This window comes from Phacochoerus africanus, chromosome 14 (assembly GCF_016906955.1).
Source record: "Phacochoerus africanus isolate WHEZ1 chromosome 14, ROS_Pafr_v1, whole genome shotgun sequence".
NCBI classification, from domain to species: Eukaryota; Metazoa; Chordata; class Mammalia; order Artiodactyla; family Suidae; genus Phacochoerus; species Phacochoerus africanus.
In genome coordinates, this window is record NC_062557.1 from 41,909,469 (window position 1) to 41,925,004 (window position 15,536).

At 45.6% G+C, this 15,536-nt stretch overlaps 1 protein-coding gene across 2 annotated transcripts in view; it reads left to right on the top strand.

Moving 5' to 3' along the window:
* MYO1D (myosin ID) overlaps window positions 1-15,536 on the top strand; it is a 370,077-nt gene that overhangs the window by 88,466 nt on the left and 266,075 nt on the right. For both annotated transcript variants that reach the window (XM_047756630.1, XM_047756631.1), the window contains exons 2-3: window positions 13,975-14,183; window positions 15,326-15,419. In XM_047756630.1, the coding sequence (XP_047612586.1) occupies window positions 13,975-14,183; window positions 15,326-15,419 (303 nt within the window). The remainder of the gene's footprint in view (window positions 1-13,974; window positions 14,184-15,325; window positions 15,420-15,536) is intronic.

A 15,536-nucleotide genomic window follows, 5' to 3' on the forward strand; every position in this document is an offset into this window, starting at 1 on the left:
GACCATGGTTTTGCCGGAAGCAGAAACAAGATGCCTTCACCCTTAGGAGTCACTCATCTAAGGGCCGGGGAGGGTGAATGGAACCGTTTTGAGAGTTGGCAGGAAGCTAATGAGCATTGCATAAGTTCGGTGCACAAGTAAAGAGAGGGGTCAAAGTTTTGTGTACTTTGGAAATAAAACTGCAATACAGGCTGTCCTTTTGAAATGGACTAGCATCATTGGTTAAAAAAAAATCCACACCCACGAAACAGAAATGCTCATACATTGTAGGTGGAAGTATTCAGTGCTGCAGCCTCTTTGGAGGACAATGGGGCAATAATTTTTTTTTTTTTTTGTCTTTTTGCCATTTCTAGGGCCACTTCCCTCGGCATATGGAGGTTCCCAGGCTAGGGGTCAAATCAGAGCTGCAGCCACTGGCCTACACCACAGCCACAGCAACGCGGGATCCAAGCTGTGTCTGTGACCTACACCACAGCTCACGGCTGTGGTGGATCCTTAACCCACTGAGCAAGGCCAGGGATCGAACCTGCAACCTCATGGTTCTTAGTCAGATTCATTAACCACTGAGCCATGACAGGAACTCCTGGGCAATAATTCTTAAGCTTAAATTGCAAGTAGCCTTTGAGCCAGTAATGTCGATTCTAGAGATGTCTTCTGCAGGTGTATATATACACATAGGCACAAAGAAATATATGTCATTATACTTGTAGTTGCTTTGTTCATAGTCACAGGTGAGGGGAAATCACTTAAATGTCCAGCTGGGACTGATTAAATTTATTATTGTTATTCACCCCCCCAAACAAAATGTTGTGCAGGCATTTTCAAAAATGAGGCCTTTCCCTACTTACGTGAAACCATCGCCAAGATGTCTGTTTTTTAATTCGAGAAAAAAAAAGTCTCATGTAAGAAACGACACGCATGCATGTGTGTAAATGTATGCAGAAACTATTTCTGGAAGAATTCACAGGACACCTGTGGCAGTGGTTCCCTCTGATGAGGGAAGCTGCGGGAAAGCTGCAAAAGATACTTTTCCCTACCTTTTCATCGATACCTTTGAATCTTTTACTAAGAGTCGGTGTTGCCTCTTCAAAATTAATACATTAAAGTGTAAGCTTACTCTCCACGGAAGCCTGAGAGTTGGGGGGTTTTCTTATTAGCGACTTTTAATTTTGGTATAATTTCCAGTTTGCAGACCCATTGCAAGAATACTGCAAGAAACGCCCCAGGAGTGTGCCTGACATTTAATTGTTAGGTCTCTGCTGATCGGAACTCTTATTCAGCCTTTGTTTTCTCCACGGTGAGATCTTATTTGTAGACTGTTCTTCTGTTTAGGTCTGTGTTCTCTTTCTGCCTGATCAGACTGAGGTTACAAGGTTTCGGCAGACACCACAGAAGTGACGGTTCCGTCCTCACTGCGTCGCATCAGGGGGCCCTGTATTTCTCTGGTGTGTCAGCCCTGAGGCTACAGGAGACCCAGCGCTCCTTCAAGCGCACCCATGGAAGCTTTCAGGTCATTTCATGGCACGTGAGCTGGGAATTGGAATCCCCTAAGGACCTGCCAGCCAACCTCGTATCCTTGTTAGTTGTCCAGGAATGTTTGAAAGTATCGTGTTCAGTCACCCAGCTCCTTGCCTTCCCCTAAGAGGTTGACCAGGTGTATCCAGTGGAGTTACTTACGTATCTGTCCAGACGGACCCCACCGTGGACTGCTGATGCTGTCTGTACCACTGGACGCGTCACCGGTGGCTTTAAATCTCATCATTTAGATGGCCAATTCCAAAACCCCCCGAACCAGCTCAGAAAACGCATCCTTAAAATTCTGTTCCTCTGGAACCACTCTTGGTACCAAAATCGGTATTAGTTTGAGTTACCCAGACAAGCAGAACCAAGAGGTTAAGTGCGTGTACACGCTGGCGCGCCTGTGTATATAATGAGGTTTTTGGCTCACGCAGTTAGGGACCCTGAGAAGTCCAAGGCCTGCAGTTGACAAGCAGGAGACCCAGGGGAGCCAATGGTGTGGTTCTAGTCTGAGTCTGTGTGTGAAGGCGGGAGACCCCTGGCCCAGCTAAAGACAGCCAGGCAGAAAGAGTTCCTTTTCTTCTAATCAGGCCTTGATGGGTCAGATGGGGCTCACACACAGGAAGGGGGGCTCTGCTGTCCTCAGCCTACTGATTCCAGTGTAATCTCAACCAAAAAGACCCCCACAAACACAACCAGAATAATGTTGACCAAATATCTGGGCACCCCATGGCCTCGTCACGTTGACCCATCCCATTCGCCGTCACAGGCACATATGTCAGTTTCAATATTGGTGCTACTAATTTTCATCAGCTAAAGTGGTTATAAAGTTTCTCCACTGTAAAATTCTCTTTTCCTTTTGTAATTATGAAGTAATTTGTGGGGAGATACTTCAAGTCCATATAACTGTCTTTTTTCCTTATGACACTTTCAAGTCCTAGTTCTAGCATTCACTGATAATTATTTCTTTTCCTTTTTGTTTCTTTCCTTTCTGCGTGTGTGTGTGTGTGTGTGTGTGTGTGTGTGTGTGTGTGTGTTTATGCGTGCGCTCGCGCTTTTTAGGGCTGAACCCATGGATGTTCCCAGGCCAGGGGTCGAATCAGAGCTGTAGCTGCCACAGCTACAGCAACATGGGATCTGAGCCATGTCTGTGACCTACACCACAGCTCACGGCAATGCTGGATCCCCGGTCCACTGAGCAAGGCCAGGGATCGAACCTGCATCCCCATGGATATTTGTCGGGTTTGTTTCCACTGAGCCACAACGGGAACTCCTCACTAATAATTTTCTAACTCACCTCATTCCTTCTTTATTTCTGAACTGGAGCTTCCCTCGGACAAAGAACTTTTCTTTTTTTATGTCATTGTGGACTCAGATTCTTTTTTGTTCGAAGGATTATAGTGTTACTGGCATTTGCTTACTTTAATGCTCATGTGGTCCCAGATGTGGCCAGGAGCCTGTTCGCTGGCTCCTCTGTCCCTCTGACACGTCCCTGTCATGCCTCGAGTGCCTCCCTTCTTTCTGGTTCAGCAAGATATCCCAGCCTCATCTTCTCTTTTTCCTGTCCCAGCTCTGGAATCAGCTTTTCTTCAGGAAGCCCTGGGTCCTTTTAGTTAAGAAGCTTGGTGTATACAAGCCAACACTGGGGTACCATTGCGTCTCAGCTCTCACCGAAGACGGAGCTGGAAAATGTCTGTGTGCACACACCCCACCCCTACCTTTCCCCCCAGGATCCATGAGTTTGTCCTGATGCCTCCAATTCTAAGTCACCCCCCACAGGTTTTGTCATTTCCTTTTCACTGGTAGTGAAAAGCCTGTCTTGGTTGGAGTAGGTACCATTCAATTATATTTTCCTGGAGTAAAAATTACTCTTTATGTCTAGATTATGTGACGTTTCCCACATGAAGGGAAAGATGATTTTATATAGGAACATGGGGATATGGCCCCTTTTGTAACTAGGTGACATCTTGCTATATTTAACACCCCTTCCCCAGTTTTTGAAAATCACAAGGAAATAAGAAAAGTAAAACCGAATATATTAATGGGGAAAAAAATGGTAATGATGGCAGGTGATTTAAAGTTTGGCACTCCTGATAGCTTGGATTTTCTCTGTCAGTGGAAGGCAAAACCATTTCCTGAGAGATTGGAGATGGGCTGCAGGAACTCATTTATTTGTTCCTTTATTTTTTCATTCACCAAATATTTAACCATCCCCTGTAAGGCCCAGGATCATCTCACATGCTGAAGATGAAGCAGTGAGCAACGTAGATGTGGTCTCTGTTACCCTGGAGACCGACAGTAAACAAGGAAACAAGGGAGTTCCCACTGTGGCTCAGCAGGCTAAGAACCCAACTAGTATCCATGAGGAAGTGGGTTTGATCCCTGGCCTGGCTCAGTGGGTTAAAGATCTGGTCTTTTTCTGAGAGCTGCGGTGTAGGTAGTTCACAGATGCGGCTTGGATCCTGCATTGCTGTGGTTGTGGTGTAGGCCGGCAGCTATAGCTCCAATTCGACCCGTAGCCTGGGAACCTCCATGTGCCTCAAGTGCAGCCTTAAAAAGGAAAACAAAAAACCAAAAAGCAACCCAAGCAAACAAGAAACTGCTTGTAGCAAAGCGTATAAAGGAAACAAACTAGTGTGAGATGATAGGGGAGGGGGGCAGTTTAGCTGGAGAAAGAAACTTGTTTTATGGTCACCCAGAGCACACAGCGACCAGGGGTAGCTGGCCTGAGATGAGCCATTACCTGGATATCAGATTGGCCTGACATTGAAGTTTTCCACTGGAAAGATTTAAGGATAGGAATAAGCAGTTAGACTTCTGTTTTTAAGATCATGCCTCCTGCTGTGTGGAGCTTGAAAGGGGTCAGGCCCATCACGATGGTATCTGTGATATATGTGACTTCATATTCTTGCTAACATTGTTCATAAAACTCTTGACCTATTGGTGAAAAAATTGCATCACGTGGTTGATTTGCCTTTCCTTAAATGTAAGTGAAATTGAGACATATTTTCATGGAATTCATGGGGGTATGACTAGTTGCATCAGTTTCCGAGAGTTGCTGTAACACATGACTACAAACGGGGTGGCTTAAAACAGTGGGCAGGTATTGTCTCAAGGATTGAAGTCTGGTGTCAGCCAGCCAGACTCCTTCTGAAACCTGCAGAGAAGCCTTTCTTTGCCTCTTCCTGGCTTCCAGCGGGGACCATCAAACCCTGGCATTCCAGGTGTAGCTGCATCTGCCTCTTTGATCACATGGTATCCTCCTGTCTGTCCGTGTCTTGCAGCTTTTTCCTCTTCTCGGGAGAAGGCTGGTCATACCGGATGAGGGCCCACCTAGTGACCTCACCTTGATGACATCTGCAAAAACCCTAATTCCAAATGAGGGCCCCTTCCTGGGTACCAAGGATTAGGACTTGATCATACCTTTTGGGGGAAGAAGCAATTCACGTCATCACACTAATAATAGTCTGGTTTTTTGTTTGTTTTTGGGTGACTGGCTCATTTTTTAACACTATGTATTGACATTTATTATTGGTTTTGTTTTTGTTTTTGTTTTTTTTGCTAATTTGAGGTGTCACCATTGTCATATACTAAAGCCTAAGGAACACCGATTATGTGATCTGCAGTATCTCCCACTTCTATAATTTCCTTTTTTTCTACTTTTGTTTTCCCATTTCTTTTTTTGCTTACTTTTCTCCGCCTCTTCTTCTTTTCCCTGGCTGTTTTCAGCAGTGTCCATTCCCCCTTTGATGGCTTTTAATGTGGTCTTCATTTCTCAGGGTTTTGTTTTTTTTTTTTCTTGAGCTCTTGCAGTTTATCTCCTTGATAAAAAATTTAAGTATTTCTCTTTTTTTGTTTTATGGCTGCCCCCAAAGCACAGACATTCCTGGGCGAGGGATCAAATCCAGGCTGTACCTGCAACCTGGGAACTCCAGATTTCTCTCCTTTTAAACAATGTTTTCTTTGATCTCTTGGTTTATGGGGCTCTATTTTCTTTACATTCTTTGTTTTCATGCAGAAATATTTTTTCATCCTTTTCTCCTTTATGACACTTTTTCCCCTCCATAGGTATTCTGGATCTCCTTTTTGTCTGTCGAATTCTTTGCCCGAATCTTTCCTGTAACATCTTATCATGGGCGCCGTCCTGGTTCACTTTTGGTTATTGCCATCTTTGCATTAGGTGTGTTCCATGCGGGGTGGGTTAGTTGCTGAAAGATCCTATGCAGAAGGACCAGTATATTGCTGAGGTTTTTAGACCTTCTCTCACCAACACTTTGTCCTGAAATGGCAAGAGGTTTGCCTGACTCGCAAACATGTCCCACCCGTATGCGGTGAGACTCCTGGCAGGTGAGTTGGTATTATTCTCCCTTTTCATGTATGAAGGTCATCTGCCGCAGGGCAGTTGCACCTACTCTTTCTTTCTTGTCTCACCACTCTGACAGCCTGCTTTTTTGCAAAAATGTAATTCCTACTCATACCTTCCCTTAGCACCATCTTGCAGCTGTTGAGAAGTGTCACTTGGGGCTCGTTTTGTTCCACAGCCACCTGCATCCCAAGACCCTGCTATTCGTATCCAAAGAGCATTGCTGGGCCACTCTGGATCTGAGCGCCCCCTGCAGAACTTGCTCCTATGCCTGGCTGCGGCTGAGGCACACGCTCGGCTCTGAGCAGCCTCCCTCCTTGAGGTCCAGCTTCCCAGGGCTTCACAACCTTTCTTCATAGCTTGTGTTTCAGAGTCGTAGCTGGTTTTCTGTTTCCTCCGAGGCCAAGTTTGCTAGGTTTGGTCTGACTTGTCGATTTCCAGTGGGTAGAGTAGGGCGAAACTAGCCTTGGTGTAGCCCCTTAAATGGACGCCGCTCTGGTGGTATTTGAAGTGGGTATTGGACTCAACCCTGGAGAGCTTGAGTGTTTAGAGAACACTGGGAGAGAGGAGCTGGCAGGGGAGACGGAGGAGGAAAACCCAGAGACTGTTGCCTCATGGAAGCCAGGAGAAGAGAGGGGGAAATGGGGGTCAGTGTCAGATGCTGCTGGGAAACCAGCGAAGACTGATGGATTTAGCCTTTCCATGGGGAACTAACTTTGGGAAGTTTGATCCAGGTCTGAAGAAGTGCTTGAGAGGAACCCAGATTGGAGTTGCTTGAGGAGATACTGGGAGACAAAGACGTGTGTGGGTGACCACCTGTCCTGAGAAGTAGGGGCACTCATGGCAGTTTAAGATTTCATTCGCACTGAAAAAGGAAAGAAAACGGGCCAAATCAATGAGGTTAAGCATCACCTATTTAAAAGGGTATGTCTTCATGAAAGAAATAAGTACTATTAGGAGTTCCCGTTGTGGCGCAGCGGAAACGAATCCAACTAGGAGTCATGAGGTTGCAGGTTCGATCCCTGGCCTCGCTCAGTGGGTTAAGGAACTGGTTAAGGATCTGGCATTGCTGTGAGTTGTGGTGTAGGTCACAGACACGGCTTGGATCCTGCATTGCAGTGGCTGTAGTGCAAGCCGGCAGCTGCAGCTCCGATTCGACCTCTAGCCTGGGAACCTCTATGTGCTGTGGGTGCAGCCCTAAAAAGCAAAAAAAAAAAAAAAAAAAAAGAGAGAGAGAGAGAAAGAAATAAGTACTATTTATTTATGAATATAAATTGTATCATATACATAGCAGGCTATTCCATGGAGAGTTTTCCTCCTGGTGGTAATTGATTCCATATAGTTTAAGAAAATAAAGGGCAACACTGAATTCTCTGAGTGGGTGCCCTTAGAATCCTCAACAGTACATCTTGGAATCGCATCATCTGAAATAAATTCCTTTTTCTCTTCCACCCAGCTCAAAAGTTAAATGTATTTTTGTCCCTCGGGTTCAGAAAGTGTTCAAAGTCTGCCCACTTTCCCTTTGAAACAGCTTGAATTTCTCTTTCCTGCGTTTCTACCATCATTCCCTTCACTGAGGTCTGGACTCATTGCTCTTTTTTTTTTTAATTTATTTATTTATGTATGTATTTATTTGTCTTTTTGCTATTTCTTGCGCCGCTCCCGTGGCATATGGAGGTTCCCAGGTTAGGGGTCTAATTGGAGCTGTAGCCCCCAGCCTACACCAGAGCCACAGCAGCGTGGGATCCGAGCCGCGTCTGCAACCTACACCACAGCTCACGGCAACGCTGGATCGTTAACCCACTGAGCAAGGGCAGGGACCGAACCCGCAACCTCATGGTTCCTAGTCGGATTCGTTAACCACTGCGCCACGACGGGAACTCCTCATTGCTCTTTTGAGCTAGAAAAGGCTTGACCTTTTCTCTTATTTCCAGTCACATCAAATGTAGACTTCCTCAAGCTGGTTTTCAAAACTGTCATATCAGAAAATAACCTAAGTGTCCATTCACGGATGAATGGGTAAAATGTGGCACATATACATACGATGGAATATTATTCAGCCATTAAAAAGGAATTTTTGCCACTTGTGAAATGAGGACATTATGCTAAATGAAATAAGTCAGCAAGAAAAGCAAATGCTATACTAGCTCACTTATATGTGGAAAGTAAAAAGTAAAACAGAAAAACAACCTTCCCCTAAGTGTACAGATACAGAGAACAGGATAATTGCAGAGGGCTGGTAAATGGGGGAAGGGAAGCAAAAGGTCCAAACCTCCAGTCATATAATAAGTCATGGGGATGTCGTGTACAGCATGGCCACATTTTAATAACACGCTCTGGCGTATTTGAAGGTGACTAAGAGAATAGACCTTAAAAGTTCTCATCATAAGTTGAGTTCCCCTGGCGGCCCAGCAGGTCAAGAACCCAAGGTAATGTCCATGAGGATGCAGGTTCGATCCCTAGCCTCGCTCAGTGGGTTAAGGATCTGGCGTTGCCATGAGCTGTGGTGTAGATTGCAGATGCTGCTCCAATTTGATCCCCAGGCTGGGAACTTTTTTTCTTTAATGTTTAAAAAACACCTGGCCGTGGCTGTGGCTGTGGCTGGCAACTATAGCTCTGATTCAGCCCCTAGGCTGGGAACCTCCATGTGCCTCGGGTGCGGCCCTAAAAAAAAAAAAAAAAAAAAAAAGTTTAAAAAAAAGGAGTTCCCGTTGTGGCGCAGTGGTTAACGAATCCGACTAGGAACCATGAGGTTGCGGGTTCGGTCCCTGCCCTTGCTCAGTGGGTTAACGATCCGGCGTTGCCGTGAGCTGTGGTGTAGGTTGCAGACGCGGCTCGGATCCTGCGTTGCTGTGGCTCTGGTGTAGGCCGGTGGCTACAGCTCCGATTGGACCCCTAGCCTGGGAACCTCCATATGCCACGGGAGCGGCCCAAGAAATAGCAAAAAGACAAAAAAAAAAAAAAGTTTTCAATCACGAGAAAAAAAATCTGGTACTGTGTACAGTGACAGATGTTAACTAGACTCGTGGTGACCATTTCTCAACATCTACAAATATCAGATCGTTGCGTTGCACACCTGAGACAATACAATGTTGCATCAGTTATACAGTCAGTTTTATTAAAAAAAAAAAAAAAAGCGTATCTTATCAAGTCGTACTCCCTCCTGCTCATCCAGCTGTTGCCTGACTTTCCTTACCACAAGTTTTCGGCTCTGGCTCAGCCAGCCTCCTTCCCGTACTTCTCATCTGGCCACATGGTTCTGCCTCCATGCTCAAGTTCATCTTAAGTTCATGTTCACAGCTAGCACGTCATTATCTTCATTACAGTTTTGCGTGTGTGGCCCCCGCCGCCGCCGCCACCGCCGCCGCCCCCAGTGTCATCTTCTCTGCAGGGTTGCCCATAGTCTGCCTCTGCTCTCAGGGAGCTGCATCTGCCTCAAGTTCCTGCTGTAGGTCACCTTTTGTATAAGCACATGTGCAAATTAACAAGGCTGTGTTTTGTTTTTTTTTAAATAAATGTTTCGGAATTTGTGTACAAAAGACTCTTGTTCCCCAAAGGCATAACCTTTGTATTTTCTCCATTGCTACTCGTGAATTCAAAAACTTTTTGGAACCTCCTTGTTTCATTCAGAAGCCAGTGAAAATACCCAGCCCCTTCCATAAGTACTTTTAATAAACCCCTTAAAGAAATTCAGCTTTAAAAATCAGGGAGTTCCTGTTGTGGCTCAGAGGGTTATGGACCCAACACCGTCTCCGTTAGGATGTGGGTTCAATCTCTGACCTCAGTGGGTTAAGGATCCGGCGTTGCCGTGAGCTGTGGTGTAGGTTGCAGATGCGCTGATTCGACCCCCAGCCTGGGAACGTCCATATGCTTCAGGTTTGGCCCCCCAAAACAAAGAAAGAAAGAAAAAGAAAAAAATCAATTTCTGTGAAGCTATTTTCTCTATTTGGCAAGTTTCAAAGGGGAAAAAAAGAAACTGAACAGAGCAAAAACCCTAGTCCTAGTGTTGGAGATGGGGTACTGAGAATGGCCTCCAGGAGGAGATGGTGCTGGGGCTTATAAAGACGGGGGAGGAAGAGGCAAGGTGGGGAAGGGGGTTCTAAGCAGAATGGACCCCAGGGGCAAGCCACCAAGGCATGGTGGCCTTGGGAACTCTAAATAGCTCATTCAGGTGAGAGCAGGAGTGACGTGGGCTGGGGGTGGGAGTGGGTTTGACGGGTGGAAATGCTGTGAGCACTTAGGGGCGTCAGTGAAGAGAAACGTGGGGGCCAGATCAACAGGAGAGCCGTGGGCCCTGCTCTTTGTGTAACACCCCTGAGGGTTCCTCATCCACAGGAGTTCATCGTGATCGTCTTTGCCGTCGTGGCACACGCTTTTACTATCTTACGCTAACGCACTGTATTATTATTTATTTATAATGCTTCCGTGTTTTTATTCCTTTTTTACCGCCCAGAGTCAGGCCCAGTGTATGGCACCAAGTAGGTATTGAATAAGCAATTATAAAATTTATGAAATAGGAAATATTTCAGATATGCAGAATGAATGATAAAAATTAGGAGCTCCCGCTGTGGCACAGCGGGTTAAGAACCTGACTGCAACAGCTCGGGTCCCTTCAGAGGCGCAGGTTTGATCCCTGGCCTGGCACAGCGGGTTAAGGCTCTTACATCGCAGCTGTGGTCTAGGTTGCAGCAGTGGCTCAGATTCAGTTCCTGGGCTGGAAACTTCCGCATGCCCTAGGTGTGACACCACTCCCCCCCAAAAAAAAAGTTTGTCATAAGAGGTTTCACACAGAGGTCGTGGAAATAAATGCCTCCCTTGGTTTCCTGTAAGAGATGGTATCACCCATGTGTCATCTAGGATAATTACTGCCATTCCTCCTAGAGGCGAACCAAACAGGTGCGCTTTGCTCTGGCTGCTTGCTTCATACCCCGAGGCTTTCCAAAGCAGATGGAAAGCTTGGGTTGGTGTTAAGGTGAGTGTTGGCACCCTCTAGCGGTGATCGTAAGACCTAACCAAATTGAAAGTTTCATCTTGAATTAACCAAACTTTTGCTGAAAACGTTGTCTTGAATATCCTGTGTTGTTGAGCCTTTGCCGCGGCTCCAAGTTCATAGCTGTGGCATTGGATGGCTTTATACATCATGTTTTATAAACGCCATGCTCCGAAGTTTTGATAAACAAAACATTCTATTTGAAATAACATGGAATTTCAATGAAAGTACATGATTGGCCAGACCTGGAATCTTAGAACAACATTCTAATCTCACACGTTATTTGCTGTCTCTTAGTCACAGAGTTCCAGACTCATGAGGTAATTTTTTTTTCCCCTAACACCCTTCTTCTTCTTCTTTTTGCTGTTTGAGCCATTGTTTTTTTAAACTAAAGAATTTTGTCCTTTCCATTCTTATCTTTGAAGGTATCTGTTGAGTACGTCCTTCACATTGGCAAGTTAAGCCAGAAAGGCTTGGGCCATGCATCTGAGCTTTTTCTTATTTTTGTGGGTCTTTGAGTGTGAGTTATGTAGACATGCAGCCGGTGACTTTGTGTTGACTGACAGCTGAGGCAGGGAATCAGATTGTGATCATGGCAGTCATTCCTTATGCGTAGGGATTACTGTGAGTTTAGTAGCCAGGTTAATAAAATAAAATCACTTATTAAAAATCTCCCTCGGAGTTCCCGTCGTGGCGCAGTGGTTAACGAACCCGACTAGGAACCATGAGGTTGCGGGTTCGGTCCCTGCCCTTGCTCAGTGGGTTGACGATCTGGCGTTGCCGTGAGCTGTGGTGTAGGTTGCAGACGCGGCTCGGATCCTGCATTGCTGTGGCTCTGGTGAAGGCAGAAAAAAATAAAAAAATAAAGTTAATTTCTTAAAAAAAAAATCTCCTTCACACAGAACATAATTGAACATAAGATTAATTGCCTTTTTTTTTTTTTTTCCCCGAAGTACTTACTCAGTGCTGGAGGGAGGGAAGGGTATAATTATCACCATTTTGCAGGTGAAGATGCTGAAATACATGGTGGTTAAACAGCTTGCACACTCTGTTCTTAAGCCTTCAGACCCAGGTGTCAAGGCCCCCAGGGCTGGTGCATTTTGCTACGGAATAAACTTTCTGTTCCCCAGTAGGGAAGATGCATAGAAAAACCACAAGGAAAAATGCACAGAAAACCTTACCATGGCAACAGCTCTTGCTGTTGATAAAAAGTCTAACTTCCTGATAAAAAGTCTCGGTTTTATTAGTGACATTGTCAGCATGTTTATTTCCACTCCTAATGATTACCAACAACCTTTATTCCAATGTAAAGGGAGTTTAAGTTTCCTGCCTCTAGGTCTCCAATGCCTTAGTTATTTTTCTGCCGCACTGCCCCTGTGGCAAGAGTGCCCAGAGACACGGCCCCTGTCCTCGGACCAGCATGTTCCCATCTTGGCACGCCCTCCTTCCAGCTCTTACAAGTGAGCCCCGTCTACCTGTGCCTCCCAGCAGGTGGAGTGAGCAGTGGCAACCACTTGTGCAGAAACATCCATTCAGGGGTTGGCCTCACTCTGGTTCATATATGTGTTTGTATGTGTGAGTTCATGTGTCAATAGGAACTGTATATGAGTTTTCTAAAATTTTATATTGAATTTTTTTCTTTTGCCTGTATAGATACATAATTTTGCACGATTGCAGCCATATCCTGTATGCTGGGTTGTTGTTGTTTTTAATTGTTTTCTTAGTTCCCATGGCTTTTTTTCCTTCCAGCTGCCCACGAAGACTTCCTCCTCATCCCTCGACTTCCTCCTCATCCCTCGACTGTAGGATACGTAAAACATAGCACGCAACCGTCCATATTTTTCCATGCTTTTCTAATCATTTACAGAATATGTTTATGTAGAGTTATACCTACAAATCATAGGCAAGGTGGATTTTTAGCCTTTTATATGTGTGAGTGGTAGGATCATGTTAGACTTTTTATTTTTATTTTTTTTTAATTTTTAGGGCTGCACCTGCAGCATAGGGACGTTCCTAGGCTTGGGGTTGAATCGGAGCTGCAGCTGCAGGCCTACCCCACAGCCATGCGGGATCCGTAACACCCTGGGCGAGACCGGGAAACAAACCGCATCCTTATGGATACTAGTTGGGTTCTTAACCTGCTGAGCCACAACGGGAACTCCATGTTGTGTAAAATACACATACCTTTCAACCAGCTATCTCATTCCTAGGATTTTTTGTTTTGTTTTGTTTTGACTTTTTGAGGGCCACACCCTCGGCATATGGAAGTTCCCAGGCTAAGGGTCAAATCGGAGCTATAACCTCTAGCCTACACCACAGCCACTGTTAACACCAGATCTGAGCCTCATCTGTGACCTACATAACAGCTCATGGCCATGCCAGATCCTTAACCCACTGAGCAAGGCCAGGGATCGAACCTGCAACCTCATGGTTCCTAGTCGGATTCGCTTCTGCTGCGCCATGGTGGGAACTCCTCAATTTTCTATAGTATTGTTCATGGCAATAAAAAGGAAGGATAAATAAGAATATATGTGCACCGTGGAATATTAGGCAGTCATTTTTTTTTTTTTTGAATTTGATTTCTGCCAAAAGTGTCTCCTCTACTGTTCTTTCTGGTGTGGATTTGACTGTTTCTATTCCTTTACTGACACTTTAGTGGGATTTCAAGAGGGAGAAGAAATAAATGTATTTGGACAATTTTCTTTACACCTGAAAATCTGACTAAATGGATTTTAAGGGCTGCTTGACCTTCTGTGTCTTTTCCTGCTAGACTTTTCAGGTTGTCTCCAACTATTTTTATTCCCCCCCCCCCTTCTTATTACCCTTCTCTATTTTGGAACTGGGAAATCTCCAGACTCCAAAAAAATTAAATTCTTTCTTCTCTCTTGGCTTATAACCCCTACTGGTCTTTTCTACAAGCAGCATTCCAAGGGACAGAGCCTCAAGCCTTCTCTCTCCAAGTAAACTCAGAACCGAGATGAGTCCATTGAGAAATTGCTCCCGGGGGTATTTGGATTTTCTTGGAAATCAGAGCCTCACGAGAAGGAAAGAGCCTTTGGGTACACCCACAGCGCTGTCTTCCTTTTCTCTTGCTCCTGTGCAGATTCGAAAAAGGGCGCATCTACACCTTCATCGGGGAAGTCGTTGTCTCGGTGAATCCTTACAGGCTGCTGAACATCTATGGGAGAGACACGATTGAGCAGTACAAAGGGCGGGAGCTGTACGAGAGGCCGCCGCATCTTTTTGCCATTGCCGATGCTGCTTACAAGGCAATGAAGAGGCGATCCAAAGACACCTGCATCGTGATATCCGGTATTTGAGTCCCCTCTGCCTCGGAGGTTGACACATGTGGAACTTGCTGGGTGCTCCAGGGTCCAAATAATGGATTAGGTCTTTTTTTGAAGTCAGAAACTTAACTAATTTGATAGGAGAAACAATGTAACAGACACCAAATGCCAGCGCTTTTCTTTCATTTCTTTTTTTTCTTTTTCTTTTCTTTTTTTTTTTTTTTTGGTCTTTCTGCCTTTTCTAGGGCTGCTCCCGAGGCATATGGAGGTTCCCAGGCTAGGGGTCCAATCGGAGCTATAGCCACTGGCCTACGCCACAACCACAGCAACATGGGATCCGAGCCACATCTGCACCCTACACCACAGCTCACGACCACACCGGATCCTTAACCCACTGAGCAAGGCCAGGGATCGAACCCGCAACCTCATGGTTCCTAGTCGAATTCGTTAACCACTGAGCCTCGATGGGAACTCCTTCTTTCATTTCTGACCATCTGCTCGTCTTGGTTCATTTACCCATTATATATTACATTTGCCTGGACTTCTGGTCTGTTGTGTAGACACAGCTGACATGGGAAGTTCGTCCTCCCATCTCAGTCAAGCAAAACTACTGGATAAAATGTAACAAGAATTATTTTAAATAGGAGTTCTCCTGTGGCACAGTGGGTTAAGGATCCGCAATTGTCACTGCAGTGGTGTGGGTTGCTGCTGTGGCACAGGTTCAGTCCCTGGCCTAGGAACTTCCACATGCTGTGGATACAGCCAAAAGCCCCCAAACAAATGAAAAGGGAATTATTTTGTTTTGGGGGTGGGGCATGCCTGCAGCTTGCAGAAGCTCCCAGGCTAGATATCAAACCTGCTCCTCACTGACAGTGCTGGATCCTTAACCCACGGCACCACCAGGGAACTCCAACAAAGAATTATTTTAAATAATAATAGGATGAAACCAGAATGAAATCCCGAGGTATCAAAAATGAAGAATGAGAGTTCCCCGGTAGCCTAGTAGCTAAAGGACCCAGCGTTGTCACTGCCGTGGTTGGGGTCGTTGCCGAGGCACGGGCTCAATCCCCGTCCCGGAACTTCTGATGCCTCAGGCACAGCCAAAACGATCAGCTTGCTCTCGGTTTGAGTTGTAAGGTTCATAAGCCTTTCACAATTTCCCCCCAGGGGAAAGCGGAGCTGGTAAAACGGAAGCCAGTAAATACATCATGCAGTATATCGCGGCCATCACCAACCCCAGTCAGAGAGCCGAGATCGAAAGGTAAGAACCCTCTCTTCACCTGCTCTGCAGTCTTGGCTCCGTGAGGCCTAAGCTCTGATGGGCATCGGGCATTTACTGATGAGTAAGGAAACTCCTTTGACTCTCATCGCCCGCTGT